The sequence below is a fragment of the Penicillium pulvis genome, assembly GCF_028828015.1.
Source record: "Penicillium pulvis strain IBT 33274 chromosome Unknown scaffold_8_segment0_segment0, whole genome shotgun sequence".
Taxonomy (NCBI): Eukaryota; Fungi; Ascomycota; class Eurotiomycetes; order Eurotiales; family Aspergillaceae; genus Penicillium; species Penicillium pulvis.
Window position 1 is genome coordinate 5,752,081 of NW_026643080.1, and position 23,383 is coordinate 5,775,463.

The 23,383-nt window shown below is 48.8% G+C and overlaps 10 protein-coding genes across 10 annotated transcripts; 5 read left to right on the forward strand and 5 right to left on the reverse strand.

Annotated features, from left to right (window-relative positions):
• Positions 1-84: 84 nt before the first annotated feature.
• On the forward strand, positions 85-1,087 carry N7503_011582 (SDR family NAD(P)-dependent oxidoreductase; the record flags this gene model as incomplete). The annotated part of the gene is made up of 4 exons (XM_057071128.1): positions 85-368; positions 450-682; positions 739-840; positions 894-1,087. The coding sequence occupies 4 exons, from the start codon at positions 85-87 to the stop codon at positions 1,085-1,087; spliced, it is 813 nt and encodes a 270-aa protein (XP_056917739.1).
• Positions 1,088-1,803: 716 nt separating this feature from the next.
• N7503_011583 (uncharacterized protein) lies at positions 1,804-2,214 on the reverse strand (the record flags this gene model as incomplete). Its single annotated transcript, XM_057071129.1, has 1 exon — positions 1,804-2,214. One exon carries the CDS (start codon positions 2,212-2,214, stop codon positions 1,804-1,806), a length of 411 nt encoding a protein of 136 aa, XP_056917740.1.
• Positions 2,215-5,146: 2,932 nt separating this feature from the next.
• N7503_011584 (URC4/urg3 family protein) lies at positions 5,147-6,826 on the forward strand (the record flags this gene model as incomplete). The annotated part of the gene is made up of 4 exons (XM_057071130.1): positions 5,147-5,485; positions 5,542-6,031; positions 6,097-6,692; positions 6,743-6,826. 4 exons carry the CDS (start codon positions 5,147-5,149, stop codon positions 6,824-6,826), a joined length of 1,509 nt encoding a protein of 502 aa, XP_056917741.1.
• An 864-nt stretch (positions 6,827-7,690) lies between these two features.
• N7503_011585 (Rag GTPase GTR1) lies at positions 7,691-8,944 on the forward strand (the record flags this gene model as incomplete). The annotated part of the gene is made up of 2 exons (XM_057071131.1): positions 7,691-8,064; positions 8,137-8,944. Exons 1-2 carry the CDS (start codon positions 7,871-7,873, stop codon positions 8,942-8,944), a joined length of 1,002 nt encoding a protein of 333 aa, XP_056917742.1. The 5' UTR covers positions 7,691-7,870.
• Positions 8,945-9,773: 829 nt separating this feature from the next.
• N7503_011586 (AP-1 complex subunit mu) lies at positions 9,774-11,474 on the reverse strand (the record flags this gene model as incomplete). Its single annotated transcript, XM_057071132.1, has 5 exons — positions 9,774-10,229; positions 10,294-10,783; positions 10,863-11,092; positions 11,207-11,335; positions 11,436-11,474. The coding sequence occupies 5 exons, from the start codon at positions 11,472-11,474 to the stop codon at positions 9,774-9,776; spliced, it is 1,344 nt and encodes a 447-aa protein (XP_056917743.1).
• Positions 11,475-12,193: 719 nt separating this feature from the next.
• On the reverse strand, positions 12,194-13,089 carry N7503_011587 (mitochondrial 54S ribosomal protein mL57; the record flags this gene model as incomplete). The annotated part of the gene is made up of 3 exons (XM_057071133.1): positions 12,194-12,349; positions 12,402-12,634; positions 12,708-13,089. The coding sequence occupies 3 exons, from the start codon at positions 13,087-13,089 to the stop codon at positions 12,194-12,196; spliced, it is 771 nt and encodes a 256-aa protein (XP_056917744.1).
• Positions 13,090-16,221: 3,132 nt separating this feature from the next.
• On the reverse strand, positions 16,222-17,306 carry N7503_011588 (uncharacterized protein). The gene is made up of 3 exons (XM_057071134.1): positions 17,183-17,306; positions 17,027-17,111; positions 16,222-16,893 (listed from the first exon to the last, which is right to left on the reverse strand). Exons 1-3 carry the CDS (start codon positions 17,220-17,222, stop codon positions 16,458-16,460), a joined length of 561 nt encoding a protein of 186 aa, XP_056917745.1. The 5' UTR covers positions 17,223-17,306; the 3' UTR covers positions 16,222-16,457.
• Positions 17,307-18,308: 1,002 nt separating this feature from the next.
• Positions 18,309-19,589, forward strand: N7503_011589 (NAD(P)H-dependent flavin oxidoreductase; the record flags this gene model as incomplete). The annotated part of the gene is made up of 4 exons (XM_057071135.1): positions 18,309-18,456; positions 18,510-18,592; positions 18,662-19,390; positions 19,446-19,589. The coding sequence occupies exons 1-4, from the start codon at positions 18,414-18,416 to the stop codon at positions 19,587-19,589; spliced, it is 999 nt and encodes a 332-aa protein (XP_056917746.1). The 5' UTR covers positions 18,309-18,413.
• A 1,366-nt stretch (positions 19,590-20,955) lies between these two features.
• N7503_011590 (uncharacterized protein) lies at positions 20,956-21,714 on the forward strand (the record flags this gene model as incomplete). Its single annotated transcript, XM_057071136.1, has 1 exon — positions 20,956-21,714. The coding sequence occupies one exon, from the start codon at positions 20,956-20,958 to the stop codon at positions 21,712-21,714; it is 759 nt and encodes a 252-aa protein (XP_056917747.1).
• A 692-nt stretch (positions 21,715-22,406) lies between these two features.
• N7503_011591 (hydrophobin family protein) lies at positions 22,407-22,947 on the reverse strand (the record flags this gene model as incomplete). The annotated part of the gene is made up of 2 exons (XM_057071137.1): positions 22,407-22,463; positions 22,516-22,947. 2 exons carry the CDS (start codon positions 22,945-22,947, stop codon positions 22,407-22,409), a joined length of 489 nt encoding a protein of 162 aa, XP_056917748.1.
• Between the last annotated feature and the right edge of the window lie 436 nt (positions 22,948-23,383).

Below are 23,383 nucleotides of genomic sequence, written 5' to 3' on the forward strand. Positions count from 1 at the left end.
CCTCTTGCCAATAAACAAGCTTGGAGTCCCCTAGTCCCTCGCATACATACTTCATACAATCACTTCCTAACAAGAATCATTAAAATGTCAAATCGCCTCTTTGACAAAGTGGCCATCGTCACCGGCTCCTCTTCTGGACTTGGCCGCGCCATCTCCCTGGCATACGCCCATGAAGGAGCAAAGGTAGTCTGCGCAGATCTGACTCCCTCGGCACGAATGGATATCCAGGGTGAAGCCGAAATCGACACACATGTCCTGATTCAAAAAGAAGGTGGACAGTCCATCTTTGTTACAACGAATGTTGGTGAAGCGAGTGATATGGAAGCCCTTGTGCAAGCCGCGACGAAAGAATTTGGAAGGCTAGATGTGTGAGTAAAGTAAATCCTACTTGAGTGTTACCAGAAACAACAAGAAGCACTTTTCTAATGTTTTTATTGTTATTGTTATAGATTGGTCAACAACGCTGGTGTGGCTATGGAAGCCCGTGGCGCCATAGCTAGGTGCCACGAAACAAACGAAGAGTTGTGGGATACCACGATGAGAATCAATTCAAAGTCTATCTTCCTAGGATGCAAATACGCCATTACACAGATGCTTGCTCAGGAGCCTCATTCGTCTGGAGATAGAGGGTGGATCATTAACATGTCCTCTATCATGGCGACGGTTGCAGGAAATGCAACTCGTAAGTGCTCTGTGATATCATCCCATTTGACTACAGTACTGACTTAGTGGTTAAAGCATCTTACTGCGCATCAAAGGGAGCAGTCAGTAGCTTGACTCGACAAGTTGCCCTCGACTATGCTGCGGACAAGATCCATGTAAATGCTATTTGTCCCGGGTGTAAGTCGCATATACCCGTATTGCTTCTAGATTTTTAGCTAACTTCTGCCTAGATATTCAGACTGCTATATACGAGGAAGTGTTGGCAGCGGGCGGGAGTGCGGAGAATTTGCGGCAAAGGCACCCTTTCAATGGACCGGGCAAGCCAAGTGATATTGCTAAAATTGCGGTCGTATTGGCGAGTGATGATGCCAGCTGGGTGACTGGAGCGTCTTGGCTTGTGGATGGAGGCTATACTGCGCGTTAGAAAGGCATCTTATAAGAGGATGATGAGGACGGTCGTTATCTATAGTCTGTCATTGGCATAAGAACTCTGTTTCATATCGGAAATAACAGGCATAGAAATCATTTTGAATTCCAAGCCTTGTTGAAATCAACATGATTCAGCACATGTATTGGTATAAGGCATCGGCGCCCCCTTCGGATCCAAAAACACTCGCTCCTTCAGAAGCCTTCTCCAACGCCCAGCGAACAGCATCCGGAGACTGCGGTCATGAAATGACGGCATCGATAGCATCTTGACACATTATATCGAAGCACTTGGCTTCGTCTCAGTGTGCCCCATCGCGATACATTTCCGCAGGAACATTATCAGTGTTCCGTGGACCAAGCCCCAAGCCTCCATTACTTCCGTTGTTTCAGTAGATGTTGCGGCGACCAATGATGTTATGAACCTAGCTATCAGCGACCACACTAGACAGGGATTGCAGTTGGCGAAGACCTAATCGACCTGTGACTACGGACAATGTGACAGCCCTCTGGCTGGGTTGTCGTGGTGTTCTTAGATGGTTTCTTCCTGTAGGGATGCATTCAGGGGATCATCAAAGGACATCGTGACAACCCAGCCAGATGGTCTTCATCGGCCACATGGTAGCCCAAGAGGAGAAGTGAATCTTCTTCGCTGCACGATGACGCGTCCATGCGGCGTATCAGCACGCGGAGTCCGTGTCCGTTGCCCGAGCTTCAGGCGAGTTTCTCGAAGGAGGATGGCATGAATTTTCGGTGCACGGCGACGGTACCTGATAAGTCGATAATCATGTTCGAGTTGTAGAGGTTACGAGGTGGGCTGTGTTCGCTTGGGGCTTGTCTGATTTCGATGCTGATTGTGGTCTTGGTGTTTTGGGCGGCTGAGGATGAGGGAACTTTGATTTCTCGTCCGTCTGCATAGATAGAGTCGTGTACCATGCGGTGGAATAGAGGGCGGTTCTCTGTTGGCGCGCAGAGGGGCGCTCCAGATAGGGAGGCTGATGTGTGGTTCTGGGAGACGACTAGGCTGGCGGAGCTCTCGGATGCTTGTTGGACTAGGGAATTGGCTTTATTGTCCTGCGGGCTGAGAGGAGCTCTATGGTAGGCGGCGGCTCGGGTGACAGGCATTGTAAATTTGATTCAACCGTGGCTCAGGCAGATAGGTTTGAATGTCTGATGTTTTGGGTTCTGTACGTCAGCTAGAGGTTAGTCCCTATCATTTCGTCCGCCAGAACGAAGCAGGGGAATCGATTTGGCCATTCATGGGATAATACTTTCACTTTGAACCTTGCTATGTGCCCAGATGGTAATTGTACCGTCGGGGGTATTTCTACGAACCGAGTCATTGCCTTCACTGTCCAAAAGAGCTCAGGAGTGGTTTCAAAATGAGATCATGATGATTGGTACCTCATGACTCAGTACCCAAGCCAAATCAATGATGAAAACAGCATGTTTCCCAAGTGCTCATTATCCCTTCGAGGGCTATTCTGTAGAATGATCATTTCTCGGGCTAATGTCTTCGCGAATATCCGGGTGTAGATGTACGCTAAATGGTGAGCTCGGGAAAGTGGACAGCCACAGCCTCGACCTTGTCCGTACCGAATACGAGAGTATAATGGCTAAAATCTACAAACCAAACCTCTAAAAGATAATCCCGCAATTGATCCAATCGGAACTAAACACCATGGCCCTTCCCCACGGGTGTTTCGAAAACCAAAAGCCACATCAATCGAACCTTAAAGAACGGCCCTGCCCGAGCATTGCCATTGACTAAATTGGGACAGCGATAAGCGAAAGTTAACGGTCAAGCGCCATTTTTGGGCGAAGCTCGCTCAAGTTCCGTGACGCGGCCTGCCATAAAGTTAGTCTGAGCCCTTAACATGGAGTCGGGATTGATCTAAGTGGTCCCACGGAAAAGAAGGTTGCAGAATACCGTATGAGACCGGTGTAGGATACAGGAACGGGGCTATGTCAATGATTATCCCTACCTTATCGGATTACCGACGTGAGGTATTATAATTGTGTGATGCTCTGTTCGCTTTGCATGATAATCTCCGGGCTGACATTGATCACACACGTGGATATATGGGTCGGTGGCTGACAGCCACCAGGAGGACCGACAGTACAGGCAATAGGTGCGGAAAGAGCCTCGCTGCCAACTGCCCAAGATGGTTAAGGGTGTTCTGGATTAGTTCCGAAGAAGAATCGGGGCCGAGATTAATCTGAGAGGCCAATTAAGATTGGAAAAGGTAAGGTTGGGTTGTATCCCGTGCAGAGGTACCTGATCTGCAAAAGCAAAATCACTTTGATGGGCAAAAAAGGAAAACAACCGAAATCAAAACAAATGGGAAAACTTAGGTCCCCGCTTTTGGAGCTCGACAGCGGAGCTCTCGGGTAGAGGAGCCGCGCGGTAACGAATGGCCATGTATGTAGTGGGCCAGCATTGGCGGCGTTGCCGACTCTTGCCCCCTGTGTTAAACAAAGCTCCCATCCGTAGGGAAATTTGACAAGCCCTTAACGTGGGGAGTTTTAACTGAAACTACCCAGTAGCGTGCGTCCGTGCTTCCCGCATTAGCTGGATCTAGCGTTGCGTTATATGGAGGGGGCCGCAACGGCGGAGATTAGACCCTCCAAGGTATTTTCAATTTGATTTGATCCTTCGGCTCCCGAAGTTTAGACGAGGATCTCGTCTAGACCAGTCTCCATATCGGAGAATTTGAATGTGAGACCTGACGTGGCTTAAGGGGGGGGGCTAACCAGGCCAGATCGGAATTCCGTCTACCTTACGAACGCCCACGTCAAACGGTTGTGGATATCACACGATTCATATTATTGTCTTCGTCCACAATGGTCATAGACTCAAGACAAAAATTTCCCTTTGCACTGGAATTCCCGATGCTAGTGCTGACTTGGGTTATACGTCCGTGACAGGCACACACTGCATAAACGGGCCATTGACCCAGTTCTTCTTCATATAATCTTTCCCTATAGGATATCAACGTCTCGGGATATAATGTAAAATCCGGTTTTTCCATATGGTATCAGTAATAACAGGCATCATTATAGTCAACGCTAAGCATGCATGTGAAACTTCCACGAGTCACCATCCCCATCATTTGCCGAATCCTAGTCAATGAAGCTCCCAAAATGAAGGAAAATAAATACAAAGAAAAAACCCACCTTTGCCTGAGTAATGGCATCGTAATCAGAAACCTATTGAAGCTGCGTTCCCTGGTTCGGTGGAACGCTAGATCTTCCTAAAGCCGAAAGTAGAGCTAGGGTACCAAACAAACCGGAAATCGGACTGGATTTATGGCCCCTTCGCGCGCTTGGGAAGGTACCCAAGATTGGAAGCGACAATCCCTTTCACACGGGCCATGAGTGGCTATGACTGGCTTGCGCTTGGCAGGGACCAGTGGAATTTCCTTCTTACCTCTCCGCACAGGGCAAGCCCGTGCATCGCCTGTTCTCCGGCACCTTCTGGTCCAGACTTAATGGATCGATTCCCGCACTAGCGATCTATACACGTACGTGAGAACCTTGCCATGCGGATCTCATTATTAGTATTCAAAGAGTGGATAGACCCTCTTAAAAAGTTAGATATATGAGCCAGTCGGCTTGAATTTCCTGTCCTTTCAGGCTTTCACCCTGTACTTCTGCGGACCCGGAAAGTATTCAATCTGCAGTTCGCTTGTAGAAACTTTGTACAGTATGTACTCCCCCCACTCAACCATCCCCTGTTCTCTGGTAACCTAGGAACGTCATTGAACTTCATTCGGCCGACCATCCCCACTTTGTTGAACTAACGACCTAGATTCTCCCTAAAACCGTGGAGATTGTGAAGCGGCCACCGACCGCCCCGCCTCGATTATTACGGAAGCTTTAAGGAGAAAAAAAAAAAAATCAATATTCTCAGGGATCCTTAGTCAAGTCATTATTTCTGCAAAGCTACTGGGAGTCGATCCGAACTCCCCCTCTCTCCTCCTCACTGCTTCTCCACCTCGAAATTCCTCCGGAAGATCATTGAAATAGGAGAAAAAAAAACAAACCCCCGGCAACCATGGGTCTCTTCAAGCGCAAGGACTCGAGGAACTCGGTTCAGAGTGAGAGGGATGAACAGGAATCATTTGTGTCCGTCAACAGCGCTCGTACCTCGAATACGTCCCTCAAGTCCCCCGGTTACAAAGGCAGCGGCCTCCCGGCCTCCATCCCCGAGATGCCCATCGCGAACCCGCCAGACCCAGCATTGGACCCCGCCGCCTATCTCCGAAGCATCCACGCGGTTCGTGACCGCGCCAACATCGTCTTAAACCGAGCCAAGCGAAATCAACTCAACCATTTCGACGTGGATTTATCCAAACTCAAGGCTACTGCTTCTTATGTCGTATCCATCATAAAGGTAAACAATGACACTGCGAAAATGAATCATACATGAGGCTAATGCAGGGTTTAAAGAGAGATTATGGGCGAGACTATGAAAATATTCCCCCGCATGGGCGCTGGCAACATTTTGATGTGGGCGGTCGCCCTCGGATCAATCAGCTTCTGCAGATGTGGCCCAGCAGCATTGACGCCCAAGAGCGCACCCGTCGCCTGATTGATTTATTCGTCGTTTCGGTCCTGCTGGATGCTGGCGCCGGAACAAAATGGTCCTACAAATCTAAGGAGTCCGGGAAGATTTACTCGCGGAGTGAAGGTCTTGCCGTCGCAAGCTTGGAGATGTTCAAATCCGGTTTATTCAGCAGCGACCCGACAGAACCGTGTCAGGTGGATGGCGCCGCGCTGAAGAATATTACAGTCGAGAAGCTGGCCAAGGGGATGCAGCATTCAGACCAAAATGCACTAGCTGGTATTGAAGGTCGCGCGGGCTTGTTGGTGCGACTTTCCGAAGCTTTGAATAACCAGGATTTCTTTGGCGTAGATGCTCGTCCGGGTAATATGTTAGGTGAGTGGCTTGTGGAACAATTTCATCTCGAATCGCGTTGAAGCTAACGATCTGCTTTGCGACAGATTTCCTTCTGGGACACCCTTCTACTCTGGCTTCTTCCGTACCCATAGTCCCTATCACCACCCTATGGACCGTGCTCATGGATGGATTCTCTTCCATCTGGCCCCCCTCTCGAACTCAGATCGATGGCGTCTCTATCGGAGATGCCTGGGATTGCTCGGATCTTCCCAGCTCCCCGCCCGCGCAACCGTGGGAGAGCATTATTCCCTTCCACAAGCTGACCCAGTGGCTCTGCTACTCCATCATGGTCCCTATGTCGAAGCTGATGCACATCCATTTCGCCGGTAGCGACCTATTGACCGGCCTGCCAGAGTACCGAAATGGTGGTCTGTTGATCGACATGGGACTTTTGAGCCTCAAGGCCGATGATATGGAGCGCGGAGTCCAGGCTTTCAAGGACAATGCCCAAATCAAGGGACAACCGAATATGGAGGTGGTGCCACTCTTCTCTACAGAGGACGATGTGATCGTGGAGTGGCGAGCAGTAACAGTGGGCTTCCTGGATGAGCTGCTGGACGAGGTGAACACACAATTGGGACTAGCTGGCTCAGAAGACCAATTATCGCTGGCCCAGATGCTTGAGGCTGGTTCTTGGAAGGTTTGTCTCCCTTTACACCTTGTATTTTTCTCCTTACTGACTCCGTCCAGGGTGGTCGTGAAATCGCCGAAGTCTCCAGACCCAACACCAAGGAACCTCCGATTATGATCCGTTCCGATGGCACGGTCTTCTAATGCCCTCTATACGCATGAGTTTAATGGATGAACGGGATGCCTGACCTGCGCCAAGACTATTTTTACTACTATTATTACTATTACTGTTGGCTTCGGGTGCTGGGACTTATGAACTATTGATGACGACCTCTACTGATTCTCTTCTGACTGGCCTCTTCGTTGCTTGTGATTACTTGGTGCTCTAATTTCTCTTCTTGGCTTCAACTTCGACTTCTCCGATTGAGGCTTTTTGCATGTGCCATTCGTGTTATACTGGCACCTGTCTGCGTTTCTTTTCCGGATACCACTTTAACATTTTGAGCCACTTCATCCTTGTTTTCATCTATTGGGTTGTTTCTGATCTATAAAGCTGCATCATGTATACCTAGGTACTTGGAGCTGAATGTTGTTCTACAACGTGAGAAATATAAAGACCGTGACATCTGCAGGTGTTTCTGATAAATTTCTGTTCCTAGTCCATTGATATTCTTAGTCTTGGATACCAACATATGTGGAGTGTCTAAGTGTTAGGCACATGGTATATGTACTTTGATTGCAGCTTTGTACACAAGTGACCACCCATCAATGCTCCATTTTCTAGACAATGTCTCAATGTCGTCATCCCGCTGCCTCGGCTATCTTGTTCCTAGCTACAACCATCAAGGATCCATGGATGACATGAACATTTCGGTCGCAGAAACTGGTGAACATCATCTTTTTCTAAGAGTACGAACATCAACCTCATCTAGGGCTGCAGCATCCCTATAGACCTCATTACATACGTCCCAGCCACTCCAATTCTTATCACGTGATCATTCACCGGGTGCGAGGTTGATCCGTCTCTCCGCATCCATCATCTTGGAGCTGTTCCTCTCTTAGCCTTATCTCGTGCCTTCCCAATTCCTCTTCACATGTCCCGATAAGCGCTTTCTGACCTGTCATAACCATAAAATACCCCTCCGCATCATCCTGCGACGCTGTCAAGTGACCTAGCCACCCCCATAATCATCCGAAACGCCCCCGCTCTTGCGGGGCAAGCTTAAGCACAAGCAGCAGATCGCCAGCATGGACGCCCGCAAGAAGAAGAGAAAGGTCCTCCTTATGGGCAAAAGTGGCTCGGGGAAGTCATCCATGCGCTCCATTATCTTCAGTAATTACGTCGCCAAAGATGTACGCCGCCTAGGTGCCACCATTGATGTGGAGCATAGTCATGTCAAGTTCATGGGCAACCTCACATTGAACCTCTGGGATTGTGGAGGGTGAGTCATTCCCAATCACCCAGTATATTACGTTTCCAAGTTATCCAAACTAATCCGAGCGGCTCTTATCAGACAAGATGCCTTCATGGAAACATACCTCGCCTCCCAACGCGGCAACATCTTCTCTGACGTCGCAGTCCTAATCTACGTCTTCGATATCGAATCCCGTGAAGTCGAACGTGACTTAGATACATACAATGCCATCATCCAAGCCCTCCGCGAGTTCAGTCCAAATGCCTACGTCTTCTGCCTCGTCCACAAGATGGATCTCATCCAAGCCGAGCACCGCCAACGCATCTACGAAGAGCGCTCCGCGCTAATCCGCAGCCGCTCAGAGCACTTCCGCATCGACACTTTCGGCAGTAGTATCTGGGACCAATCGTTATACAAGGCCTGGGCCGGTATCGTGCACAAACTCATTCCGAACCTCACAGTAATTGAAAGATTCCTCTCCGCATTCGCGAAGAAAATTGATGCGGAAGAAGTGATTCTGTTTGAGCGTTCAACTTTCCTTACCGTTACATCCGTGACATCGGAAATCGGCGAGCTAAACCCCATTTATGATCGTCATGAACGTCTCTCCAATATCATGAAGGCGTTTAAGCACTGCGCGGCTCGGAATACACTTACCACGCCGGCATCGGCAGGGTTCGTCGTTATGCATACCAAAACGCCACAGTTCAATACTTTCCTCGGCCGCTTCACGGACAATACTTATATCTTCCTTGTTGTACCACCAGGTGAAGCAGCGTACAACTGTGCCGTGCTGAACACCATGCTCGCCCGAGAGGGTTTCTCAAAATCTGCCGCTGCAGGTCGAACAGATGGATTCCCACTTCCTCCGCCTGAATCGGAGGATGCGAATGGCCACGCTACTTGATGTCTTTGTCGATGGATTTGCGATGCGGTCTCCCTTGTTCATTCTTCCCTTCTCGGTCCTTCGTTCCTAGCGTGGTCTCATGTACAGCTGGCATTTTGGGAGGTTTATATGTGTGGCTTAAAAGTTTCAGTTTTCACGGGCGCTGATATGACACGATTTGGCGTTGCGGTATGAAGAGTAATGCATTTCTATTCCTTTTTTTATTGTCTGTTGGCTTTGATTGGATCTTCCGGTTTGGTGGGAATCGAGATACCCTTGTCTGGATTATTCTCGTTCTGCTTCGTTTGATCTCTTAAGTTGCGCGTTGTTGTCTCTCCTTGGTTCAAGAGGGCTACTTGCTGCTTGGGTGTGTCCTAGGTCTTGGATACCTAAATATACGTGATTATCGCACATAATTTGGGTACATTGGCCCTGAGAGTAGCTTACCGTAGTTCTATATTTCTAGAGGTTTATCTTTCGAGTGTTTGAGTCCTGAAGATTCTATCTATATCTAGATGACAGTGTTCTGGTAGGGTTGGTTCATCCGAAAACGGTTATATATAAACAAATCAAACCCCATTGATTACACCACCTGGGCAACCAACCCTCAATAAATGACGATCAATCGTAATCTATTTATCTAGCATTCATAACTGGAAACTGATGAGAACACATCGGAATTGAATTATCTATCGGACCGGCCGGTCTCAACGCGAGCGTAGATGGAATATTGAATAAGGGGACATGAGAAGAATGAAGAGGTCAAGGATAAAGGGCTGTACAGATCACTCATGCAGAGACGGAACTAGACAAGTCAAGCCAATCATTGTAAAAGGGAAAAGATAACTCCTTATTGCACATCTGGCATGCGAACAGCGATATCGCCTGATTGTGTGATGTAGCGCACCCAGGGAAGAGAGGGATATTGCAACTTGGGCTCAGTAATCTTCAAGTACCGCACCTGAATACCACTGGTAGTAAAGTAGGGGATCTCGAACTTGACGTTGATAGGCCGCTTCGCCTTGCCCATGGCACCAGCACCGCCCATGCTACCGCCAAATCCACCTGTCATACCACCACCGTGCTCGTCGTCTCCCTTTACGGATGGTAGACCCAGCTCCGCCCGCATGAGGAACTCCTTGCCACCACCGAATTGTTTAATCTTCCAGATGATGGCCGACTTTTCGGGCGCGTAGTGCACGGTACCGATGTTCGTGCGGAACCGGGGAGAGTCGGCGTCTTCGGGAACGGGGACGAGAATCTCAACGTTATTAGCTGTGCTGCGGCGCTTGAATTGTGCTTTGGCCTGTTCGGAATTGGTTAGCATGTCTGGTCATATTGATTAGGGGCAGCCGCGGGGATTGATTTACCTTGAGCATGTACTCAATCCGTGAGCCTGAGTGTGATTCAACCAAACACTCGACCCAGATCAGAGGCTTGACTTGCGTATTCAATCGGTAGCTCATCAGCTCGAACTCGCCATCGGGAGGAATGAAACTGATTGTTCGGTCGTTCTCGAATCGTGACAACCGCACGCACTGGTGGAACTTAACATCCTCCATTTCGACAGACTTGCCCCGCGTGGCGCGACCTGTAGTCTCGAACATCGCCTTATCGTTCAATCCCAGTCGAAGCTCGGGCATTCCACTCAGATAACACTTCATCTTAACGGCGCCCAAAATCTCGGATCGCAGGACGTTGCCGTTCGCCGACACGAGCAGGTTCAGCGACTCCACCACATCTAAGAACACTTCGTTCTTGCGGTAACGAATACCTTCACTACGCCAAGAAACAGCGTTTGTGACGGCGATCGGTGGCCGTGCTTGGACCTCGAGTTTGTGTGATTCTTGGGTGATATATCTATTGTGATTATCGCGTCAGTGGCTCGCATTCCAGTCAAGGTGCCAGGGAGAAAGCATATCGTTCGGGGCTCTCTTACTCTTGCAAAATCTTGGTCTCTGTTGTCTGAGGGTATCCAAAGTCCATCATCTCGTCCAGCAATTCATAGATGACAACGAAGTTGTCGCGGATACTCTCCTCCTCCAGAACCTTGAAGTATTCGGTGAAAACCTCCACAAGCTTGTGGAGGAAAAGGAGAATCTCAGTGGCATTTGTGTTTCTCTTGGTCAATGCGAGGATGTAAAGGTTGCTGTGGCGAATATAAAGGTACTATATGATATTCCAACGCATGTTAGAATATTTGCGGTGGTGGTGCGCACACAAAAGGAGTAGGGAATTGTCGAGCGGCGAGTATATGGACAGATGAAGAACCGTCAAACGTACGTTGATGCCCTCGTGGGAGAAACAGGGAGGTACTGCAGAGCTCTCTTCTTCGGCTTCACTGAGGAGGATGGGGAATTTCTCGACTGCGGACATAGGGATGTCCCCGCGGTAGTTGCGGGCCAGAAGGGTCTAGTGTGGTGCATCCCGTGTTAGTGTATGCATCGCGAATTGGCAGATGTTTGCGCATGATAGCAAGTTTCCTGCCATCTCTAGGGACTTGGTTACCCACCTTGCCCTTCAAGTCGAGGAAGAACAGTGCCGACGCCATGACGTGTCAATGGAGGGTTGATGGTTTTAGGTGGACAATTTCAATGGGGGAATTGGCGAGGACAGAGGGTGAGTTAATATGAAAGGAGAGAACAACCAAGCTGCATATCGCGCTCTACTGCATTGTATTCAAGTCGCAATCAAGATAATCCACGGACTGGATAGGAGCTGAGGGAGAGTGGAAACACCAAGTCGAGCCAGATGCCCGCAAGAGTGGATCTCCGCCCAAAGCGGTTAGTACGGGCAGTACAAAATCTCTTTCCGCGCTCTTTTTTTTTTCTTTCTTCTCCAACGCTTCCATTAGACAGTTCAAGGCAGTACAAAGAGGAACGGGCATTCTGCTCGTTACCTTCATGTTCAATACTACACTTGCGATGCAGCGGAGCGGAGACTAGCTATCGTTTAACGAGGGATCCATAAGAGCTGGCCGAGCATTGTTCACTGTTGCGCGGGCGGTGTCAGAGGAGCCGGACATACCATTACTTACAATTAGCGACTATTCTCCAAGCTAGATTTGCCAATATGAAGATATTTTTTTTTATTACATATTTTTCCCAATATTTTCTTATTATCAGAGATCAATGGTATTTGCAGTATAGCCAAATGGGATAGGAATTTCTAAAAGTACATGTACAATTTGCAGGGAGTTCGGCCCCTACTGCCTCCAATAATCACCCCAACATCAAAATCAAAACGCCGGGAATATGCTGCAGTCATGTCTCATGAGACCGACTTGATACCCAAAGGCTCGAGTATCCGCTCCTGTGCCAGCTTGTTGGCAACGAGTCCTCCCTTCTCTAACGAGACTGCTCCAATGACCGCGTACATGGTGTGTGCCAGAACTAGCTCAAGTCCCGATGCGATGAGGTTGTCGGGCTATTACAGATTAGCAATAGAGCAACATAGAAACAGAACTATTTCCGCTTACCTTCCGGGGTTCCCATCGGACCACTTTCTGCATGTCGTACTTGCGCGCCAACTCGGCCATCTTTGTCCGGTCGGTCAGGAAGCTCTTGGTGCTAGTGGAGAGATTGCCCAAGCCTTCCAGAGAAGGGTGAGCGAATGGAACGCGGCCAAACTGGTCTGTCTTTGGTGCGCTGTTTGCGGTTCCAGCGCTCTGCGCGAGAGCGAGCGAAGTCTGCAGTTGCACGATGCGTTTTCCTAAAACAAACGCGTGTGAGTGACCATTTCTAACGATCAAGTCCACTCATCCAGCCCATCTCCAATTACATACCTAGGAAGGCCAATCGATCGTTGAATCCACGGCGTCCTTGATCGAAACTCTTGTGTGTCACGGCCAACCACTTAACTTCCTCCGAGAGAAGCTTCTCGCCGCCATTGCCCAGCATGCGGATATAAAACTGGTCAAGGACTTCCGGGTCACTGTTGTTATGAAACTGAGGGCGCTTTGAGTGCATGCGCATGCTGAAGGGCGCCTTCGTCTTCGGGGGAGTGTACGACCATCGTGGTTGGTCTGCTTGGTTGACCAGAGGCTCCGGGGCGTCGGAGGCGGAGGAGACGGAGCGGCGGGGGATGAGTGTGGTCAGGGGACGAGGAGCAGCCTTGGATGCGAGGCAGGCGGACCTGACCGCTCGTGTAGAAAGATTGGAAGCCATGGGGGCGGTTGGACTGCGGAGGTTGGATTTGGCCGTGAAGATGGAAAGAATTCGGCCTCGGCGGTGTGGATACTGCCACTTCCTTTGTTGATCCCGAGTTCCTTACTACTATTTGTGAACTCAGGACTTCACTTTGTAAAATCAATCAAGTACCGTAGGTGATTTGCAATTTCTCCACGATGCATATACTACAGGAATCCATCGATGCCATGCAGATTTGATTGCTCGGTTTTGCATGTCAAAATGACCCACGTGAAAGTCTGGAGTTTTTATGCATCTTCACCGCTGGCGTGTGGAAAGAAGCTTACTACTTCTGATTTCCTTCGAATGCCTAGCTGGAACCGTATCAGACCTGAAGCAGTAGATGCATCAACTGGTGGTGAAACATTACCAAGTGTCCGGGTTCCCATTGGCCACGGTATTCTCCTGCCAATCCGATACTGCTCGGCTTCGATGCACGTCTAACCCGGTGTCATGACTCGCCTTATCTAGCATGGTCCGCATAATTGACTCTAGCGGTCAAGCGTTTCCTCTAGTTCGAAGGGACTCTCCATACCGCTGTTTGAAAGATTCATGTCTGTAGCATCTCGTCATTCGCAGGCTTCCCACTCTATCATGCAGCGGCCCTGTGTGATCTTATGTACTCCACCCATACCACTTGTCAAATTCTCGCTGCATTATCCCGTTAAGACAATGTCCACTAAATAATGAAGGTTAGCTACCGGAGACAAGCTCTGATCCGTCAGCAGCGTCCTATAAGATCTCAATCCCTTTTTACTTGTGATCCCACGCCATCAATCCGAAAGCTCCGAAAACACTGCTAGGTAACACTATTAAGCTCTACGACCGGACGCCAGGTGATACAAGCCACTGCAGTACCAGGATCTAAGCGCGGCCCAACCACCAGGGCCCAGGTTCTTAGCCGCTCAGAGGTAACACCGATCTGGAAGAAGGAGAGCTCTAGATCGCCCAGACAATGCAGCAGAAGTTCACGGAGAATGTTCGGTGGCCTTCCCTGTAAACATCAATACTTCCAGTGCTTTCTCGGCTCCGGCCGGGCATAACAGCAAAGTTGAACAAGATCGAAGCACGGTCGATTTTGAGACTGCTTGATGTCGCCAGCGGGTTTCGGCAGCCGTGGAGCCGGCCGAGACACGGTGGTTGGTTCGAACAAACCCCTGTCACCCGTTCTGGATGGCCTACACTAAACGCTCTGTTGTGTGTCCAGGTCAACGGCTCAGGTGCGACCCCCTGACCAAGGCAGGAGGCTTTTTGTTCCACTGCGGGATGCACCGCTTGATCCACGTGTGCTGGTACTTCTGTCTTGTTTGCGGGACTGCGCTTCATATGTCCTTGCCTTGCCTTTTGTATGAGTATTGAGAGATGTCTACAGGCTCTGCTTTCTTGTCTCATGTGTCAAGGAGTCTAAAATCCCATTGTGGTGTACAGTACTAAAGAAATGCAAAAAGTGGGAGTCGCAAGGAATCGAGTAACTAAGCACTATACATAGTTTCTCGATTTTCCTCAGCCATTTAAGAGATCTCCACTATTGAGAATAGCTTAATAGGCTGAACAATAGCTGCTTCAATTGGCCATTGAGATGCATTGCAAATCTAATAGAAAATCAACAGCCACAATTTAGAACATCATCGAGAGTGATCAAATCCTCAGAAGGCTTCCCCACATCAATCTCGGTCAGTGGCAGCACTCTTAGAAACATCTCCCACCATAAATAAAGTACCCAGGGCGAAGATTATCCCTGCAAGGAACCGAAGATTGACGGCTCAGACCGCTGGTGTTACTCTACTGGAGCCTGCAGCTCCCGGGAAGCTCTGAGGAAATGATCTTTGACATAGAAAATCACATCAATGGTTTGTTATTCCATTGTAACGCTGCGATGCGAGTCAATATTTTGGTTTGTCACTGGTAAAGTTTCCTAGATACGTACAGCATGCATGGCGCATTGCATGGTACAATACTTAGTGACCAGGTTGAAGTACTGTATACAATGACCTTGGAAGTACCTTTGCAAGTACCTTAGTAGCTACCTTAGAGAAACGAGTACCGTAAATACGTACCTTCATGCGTGTCCAAAGTTTTTGACATATGGACCACAATAATAAGGCACAACCCAAGCCGAGACGGGTGTGACGTCTCCGTTCAACGGTTTATACATCAGATTCCTTCCGTCGGGCCCTTGCAGAGTCTACCAAGATTTTTCTAGATCTCAATGAACGAGAATTCATAGGAAAGTATTCATTGATTCAACGAATTTTCCTAGATCCTTGGTTGGGGGGCTCGGATGGCGGTGTACGACTTTGCGAGGCATGGCGTCTCCAAAGGCCCTGATTGCTCTAGGGGTCTGTGGACTATTAAATGGAGGGGCTCGACCGGATGAAATGGATTGTTTTGTATCTTCCAAATTATCAAGTTTCGATTTTCCTCCCTATGTCCTTTGATTTCGAAGTTCACTTTTACGTGCTCTTCAACATCTTGCATTTACTTCTATTGGATATTCTGTACTCAATTAAGAAAACCTTGCCCACCATAATTGATTCTTGCTTTTACAATACGAATCTTTCAGGAGAAAGCAAAATGGCCTGCAATTTCCTCTCTATCGCCTCTTCGACTCGAGTCTTCTATAATTTTACAGAAGAAGTGCCAACTTGCGATCACTCGGTGCAAGATCCGCCTTCACCACGGCCCTTTCCGCCCAACCCTCCTCCAAGCCCTGCTTGAATGATTATAATTGGAATTTTCATTTTGGCGTGAAGTATAGCAGGCTAATAGGTATTTATTATTCATTGATCCGCAACATCTGTTCCGAAAGGTCAAACTAATGTAGAATTAGACCGTATTTCGACACAATTTAATCGCCTTCATGCTGTTTCCCCCCAGATAATGATGGGAGCTCAAATAGTATTGATGTTGTTTTAATCAGAGGGTCTGTGTTTTGAGGCATGAGAAGGATTCTGAGAAGAGACTAGGTAGACTGGGCATTGAAAGACATGCTTGTGAGCCTGGTTTCCATGCTACGACATTCTGGGATGCAGAGCCTAGCCAGACAACTTAGGATGATCTAGTTATCGAAGAAATTAGGGAATTGCATTTGATTCATGACAGACATCAATTGCCTTTTCGATAGAAACAAAGAAGATAATTCGTGCGAGAATTGGCGCCAAAGTACTCAAACTCTACCAGGAATAGACCCGAGACTTCAGTGGGGGGATTAAATCAATGAAATCAAATAGTTAAATAAAAGAAATAGCGCCTTCTGAAAGCCGCGCCACTAGACCAGATTTCATGTATAATAATTCGACAAAATCATTTTAATAACACAAGGAAACTCAGAGGTATGAGGAATGAAATCAGATGAAAGCAAGACCAACCGCACTGGCAACGCTCAGACCGACGACGGCCCAGCCAGAGCGGATGATGGCAGGGTTGCTCAGGGCACGACCCAGATCCCAAGTCAGGTGGCGGAGACCGTTCATGCAGTGGTAGGTGAAGGGGAGGGCCAAGGTGGTCTTGAGCAGAATCTTGGCAGCGACGGGAAGAGCACCCATGGCAGCAACCATGGAAGCAGACTCCAGGTGCAAGCCGAGGGTGGGTGAGGCGAGGTAGGCAGTGGCCCACAGGTAGAGAGTACCGGAGAGGGCAACACCGGAGATACGGTGCAGGGAGGAACCGATCCAGCCGATCTGGGGCTTGTAGATGCTCAGGTGAGGGGCGACAGGGCGGTTCAGGCGCTGCTTAGCCAGGATCTGGGTAGGGTCCTCAGTGTTGGAGGTAGAAGTGATGGATCTGATATTGTTTCGGGTTAGTTTTGAGGATCGGGATTGCGAATGACGTATAGAGTTCGTGGAGACGACAGTTCGAGAATGCGGAGGAACATGTGGTGGAATATGGCGGGATATTGGGATGCGAAATAACTGACCTCTTCTGGACGTTGCCGAGCGCAATGGCGGCGGGAGAAGCGCGCATCACCATTGACTGCATGAGGTTCGGCTGTTGGACGGCAACTGCGATTCCGGGGGAGATTGTCAGTCAAATGGGTCATTTCTGGGGTGCTGTAGGATCAGGCAAGACATACGCCGTCGCAGCGACTGCTGGGCAACCTTCTGAGAGAACATATTGCTGTCTGTTGGCGATGTTCTTCCACTTTGTGAAGAGAAGAACGACTATCGCGAATGATCGGAACGGTAACCTCGGGTTTGGCCCGTCACGGGATTGTGAACCGGGAACCAATGGAAACTCAGGCAATTACGTCCGGAAGATCCTTCTTCCCGCGAGGACCAAGGTCACGTGAGCACTCTCGCTTGTCACCCACTTTTGTCATTCGTGTTTTCCCCTTTCTCTTCCCTTCTTTCTTCTTCACGAGTCTCCGCTCACATTGATGTACCACTTCTTGGGATGAAGTTGATGTCAGCACCCTCTGGTTTCGACATTCTGTCGCGACCTTGAGGGATTTTCGAGATTCGTAGAAGGACTTTCTCCCGTCGTTAATCGCCCATTGTGCTCTTTCCATGAGTCCAATGGGTTTCATATTCAGGGTTACATACTGTATAAATATCGTAGCAATAATAGCTTGAATGAGCAAGACCTTATTAGTTGTCTTTCTGACACGAGCTATGGGCTTGTATGTCCATCGTAGCTGAAAGGGGGAAAGGGCTTGATTTACATCAACTGCTGGGCATCGTTTCATAAAGCGGTCCAATGTGCACCTGTTCATCTGAGCATGCTCCAGGGGATCCTATGATCGTCGATCTAGGTTCAGAAGGGCCTGGGTTGAAGTCAAGAGATTTGCTCTCTGTACAAATCCCAGAGTCGAATGATGTTTCTAAACATCACGAGGCCTTCCATCACATGCTACTCGGAGTCATCCATCCTAAACATATGGAAGAGATACATACAACTATACTATGGGCTTCATGCTTATAACAAAATTATGCATATTCACAATTAATCTTTCTAGATTACAAACCAAGGAAGAACTTTACCATATTTGATACCTGCACTGTGTTCTCCTCATCGGCAACGCTTAAGGTTAAGCCGACTAATCCGTAAATAGGCAGACCCCGAACCTCGGCAAGTTGCGCCTCCCCCACAGCAACGGTCCGCGGCAGGCCCTTATCCTGGGGTTCCTTTTATTCTACGTTTCTTCTGGGGTATACTTCTTTGTCTCCATTTTTTTGCGTCTCTCTTTGCTCTATTCATAATAAAGCATTCTTTTACAAACTTCCTGTTGCTTCTAAGCTATAGACCCCGCATCAGCGCTACTCCGATTATCCGATTAGATACTGAGCGACTCGCTCTCCGACACGATGCCTTTCAACACTGCCCTGACGCGCAAGCTAGGCATTCGCGGTATGCATGAAGCCGTCAAACTTATTTAATGACCGTATACTAATGATATACAGTGCCCGTTGTGCAGGGTGGCATGCAGTGGGTAGGATATGCTGAGCTGGCCTCGGCTGTCAGCAATGCAGGTGGACTCGGTCTTGTAGGTCTTGTCTTGAAAGTCGTGGCTCTCTCCATTGCCAAATGCTAATACGCATACCCTGAAATCCAGCTCACTGCCCTCACCCAACCTACCCCCGAAGATCTGCGCAAGGAAATCCGACGATGCCGCACCATGACCAAGTACCCCTTCGGTGTCAACCTGACCCTCCTCCCCGCCCTGGTTCCCCCAGACTACGGTGCCTACGCTCAGGTGATCATCGACGAAGGAATCAAAATCGTCGAAACTGCCGGTAACAACCCGGGCCCTGTGATCACACAGCTTAAGAAGGCTGGCATCATCATCCTGCACAAGTGTACCACCATTCGGCACGCCAAGTCCGCTGTCAAGCTGGGCGTGGACTTCTTGTCCATCGATGGCTTCGAGTGTGCTGGTCACGTTGGCGAGCACGACATCACCAACTTTATTCTTCTTAGCCGTGCGCGCCAGGAGCTGGGCGTGCCTTTCATTGCCTCGGGTGGTTTCGCTGATGGACAAGGTCTGGCTGCTGCCCTTGCTCTTGGTGCGGAGGGTATCAACATGGGCACTCGGTTCATGAGCACTGTCGAGGCTCCTATCCACCAGAAGATTAAGGAGGCGATTGTTAACGCGCAGGAGACCGATACTGCTCTTGTGCTGCGTCGCTGGAAGAACACTTCGCGTCTGTTTGCCAACCAGGTCACCAAAGATGCGCTCAAGGTTGAGAAGGAGAGCACAACCGGCGAATTCAGCGAGATTGCGCCGTTTGTAAGTGGCAAGCGTGGCCGTCAGGTCTTCCTCAATGGTGACAAGGACTATGGAGTAAGTTGTAACTTCTTAATGATTTCGAGACGAGGGAGTCTAACAAGAGTTTTAGGTGTGGACCGCTGGCCAGGTCATTGGATTGATTCATGATATCCCGACTTGCGCTGTGCTGCTCGAGCGAATTGAGAAGGAGGCCCTGGAGGCTATGAACCGAACCCGATCTCTGTTTAACGATGCTCCTGCAAGCAAGCTGTAAGAGACTTTCTAGCTTTCCTATCTTGTGATTTAACTTGAAGAGTCAATAGAACTATTACTTTACTATCTTGTGTCCTCTATTTGTACGGTTGTAAACTATAGAGAGAGTTTGCTTCAGCGTGATGGTTGCTTCTATCCAAGCAAACTTGAGAGTAGAAACCATTCATGATCCGTGGTCGACATATGGCGCCTCTACTCGCGCAAATCAATTCGTAAGCGATACTCCAGTGAAGGCCAGCAGAGACGCTGAAGTCACGGTCATTCTTGACAATCATGCCGCAACTGGAGCGGGCAAGAGGAAGGAGAGAGAGAAGCAAGCCACGGAGTGCCCACCGCCTCCAAAATACTCGGCTTGAATATTTTTGATAAACCGACTCAGATCTTCCATGTAGGATATTGTTAGTGCGCATTTGAACATTATTGACTTCAGGTTGAAACGACCATTGATCTTAACCATTTCTACTCGAAACGGACACCGCTGTCTCAAAGGACTGGATCTCTATAGGGCTTGGCGAGGAAGAGGTCAATGCGGCATATTCTCAAATGCCGCATTCAAGATCGACACGGTATTGTAGATCGCATCGTCGTGGGACATTCCACAAACCATGTCTACCCGCGCAAGAGCATTTGGAACCGCAAAAAGTACACACATACCTTCACGAAGTGAGATTAAATAACTCAATGACGTGCGCTTCGTTCAGGCTGCTCGTGTTGACCTCAAGGGGTTGTGGGGGCAACCTTGCTTTGCGCCCTTGGTAATCACCTGGGGAATGCAAGCTGCTGCACCTGCCATTGGGTTTGTTCTGGCTGGGCTAGCACACTTGCAGAGGCGCCCTGCAAGCTCTGATCATAAGTGCGTGGTGCATCGGTTGCTGTGCGGTGCAGAGCTGTCTTATCGGTCTTGTCATAGCTATGTATTTGGGGCGTCGTTTACCGCCAGGGTTGTACCATATGCAGGTGATCCGATCAAAAAGCATTGAAAAACTGTACAAATCCTTGCTTTTGGCTTCGAAACTTCCAAAAGAAATCTTGATTTAGATGATATAGGTGCAAAATCCAAGTATATGTAAAGCGGGGGATATCAGTGCTTTCTACCTGAAGCGATCGGCAGTTTCACAGCATTTAATAGCCATATCGCCAGATCGAAATCAAGATACAGTAGCAGCCGAATAATGCGTACGCCTCATCAAATTTACGTAGATACATTGCAGTAATTTTAGCTTTCAATCCCCCTTGCCACAGAATTTCCCCATAGTTACTTTATCAATTCTGATTCCCCTCAATCTACAATCACTCTACACCGATACTCCCACTCTTACTATACCCCACGCTCTAAGCTCAGATACAGAGAGCAAACGGCATTCACCATGGGCTTCATATCCTCAATAAGCCAATCGATACGCAATAATAAACTCTCCCGCAAACTGTCCACCTCGAAACCAAACAGACCCCGCTACGAAGACTCCAAAGATCTTATCAAGATCCCCTCAAATGCAGCCTCTCTTACGAGGGCAGATAGCATTGCGTCTACAATCCGTCACTCAAACCAAGACCCTGTCATGCCTACTGAGTCCCCAACGCATCGGAGACGCCTTACACCCGCCGACTTGAATTTGCAGAGTTTATTTGACAATGCAGAGGCGTTGGATCCAGCTACGAGGCGTACTGTTAGAGCACTGTCTATGCCCGAGTACCCAGTCCTGAAAATGGAGACTGTGCAATCACCATTCGATACGCCACCGAAGAAGTTACAGGATCCTATTGATACAGATGGAAAGTGGAGTGGAAAGAAGAATGTCCGACATACTACCAGGAGAGTGAAGAATGAGGATGGAAAGTCAGAGACCGATGGAGTTTTTAAGAATCCAAATCGGAACTCTGGTTCAAAGATCAAGAGGTCAATGACGGGGTTGTTGAAGAAGAGTACTTCGTTGAAGATGCCGAGAACTTCGTCAAAGATGAGGCGTGCCTCTACTAATCCGAGGTGGTTGAATTCAACAAGTGTTACAGATGACTACTTTTTTGATGAGAAGGCGGAACTGAAGTGGCTGGAACTTAATGGCTTGAGTAGCCGGGATACGGAATTTGGCATTTGGAATGAGAATGGGTTTGGGCGGCCGTGGTGATTACGTTCTTTGGCTGCACGAACATAGCATACCCTGCCTATCAATAGGTAATAAGTAGCGACGAAAAGATAGTGATACAAGTGAAAAAGTTGTGCTAGATTAAAACTATATACATCGTATGTACGGGCAGTGGTTTGAGCAACAATGGCTTCATCATATCTTAGGAGCCAAATCGAGATTACTTCTTGCAATTAGCAATTATTCGGGATTTACTATTTGAAAGCAGGCTAATGATATTATCTACGTGTGATCATGCTGACATTTTGAATCAGGGTAAGGATCAGCGATCAGCTATAATTGATAATGCGGTCTCTACTATTATGAGGCACAAATAAGTAAGACAACTCTAATGGATTAAACATATGTATGCGAAGAAAACCGAGCTAGGCTGCAGCTAACAACGGATCCAATGCACAAAACAAGAGGCAAAAGCACCATGACAAACATCAACGTAAAACAAACAGTCTTCTTTCTCCGAGGTGGTGCCACAAGACACAGTTAATGATACACGGTCTGCGAGGATAACAGGTCGCCAAACTATCTTAAATAATACTAAGCAATCCAAAATCCATCCCAGATGATCGATAACAGTCCATCTTTGCGGTCATGTCGAAGCCAACTGAGCCATGGCCCAGAGACCAGACATGGCGGCCAATGCTTCTCGCAAAGTGCCAAAAAGCATAATAATGCGCTTAGATGATGGAGCCAAGGGCAATGCAGGGCAGGGCAAGGCCAACGAGGTCGGAGTTCTGTGATGATGTTAGAAATTTTCAGGCGGAGATTGAAAAGCGAAATACTTACGGCGCCGGAGGGGGAGTTCTGGCAGCAGGCAATGTTCTGCTTGCACTTCTGGTTGACCAAGTCCTGGATGGGGACGGCAATGAGGATAGGGATCTGGAGATCGAGCTTGGAGCACTGGTCGAAGAGACCAAGACCGTCGGAGCCGGAGCCACCACCGATCAGGTTGCCAAGGGTGCCACCGAGCATGCCGGAGTTGATGTCGGTGGTGTCACCAGCGTAGGTGGCCTTGTTGCAGCAAGAGAGCTGAGCCTGGTCACCACACTTGGCCTGAGCCTGCTTGACAGTCATGCTGTCGGGGACAGGGAAGCGGACATCGGTGTTGCCCTTGTTGTTGACACCGTTGGCGTTGCCAATACCGCCAGCAGCGGGAGCAGGGGGAAGAGCGGCAGCGAGGCCAGCGAGAGCGAGAACGGCGGAGATAGTGAACTGCATTGTGACTGTGGGTTCGGGATTGAACGAAGGTCTCGGAGATATAAAATTGAGAGTGAAAGACTGAACTCAAGAGAAGAGAAGATTAAAGAGTGTGATGCGTGATGAAAAACTGTAGATTGGGGCGATGGATGGGCATGCTTTATACACTTCCAGCGGCGGTCTGTGTGCCCCTTCAATCCATGTTCCTGAGTATGATCTGCGTTTATTTCGTAGTAATCTCCTTCCCTCTCCCCGGAATGCAGCTTGTTAGGCAAGATGGATCCACTTTCCAGGGTTTCTCGAGTGAAGGCACGTTCCACAATCTCCTGGTATGGATCTACTTGGTCTAGGGTATGGCCTTCACGCGACTGAGACCCCCTGTCTGCGCATTCCTACAACCTCGATCTCTCGTTTGCTCACCCTGTTCCTGTGATCCACAAATTGATCGCTACGCATG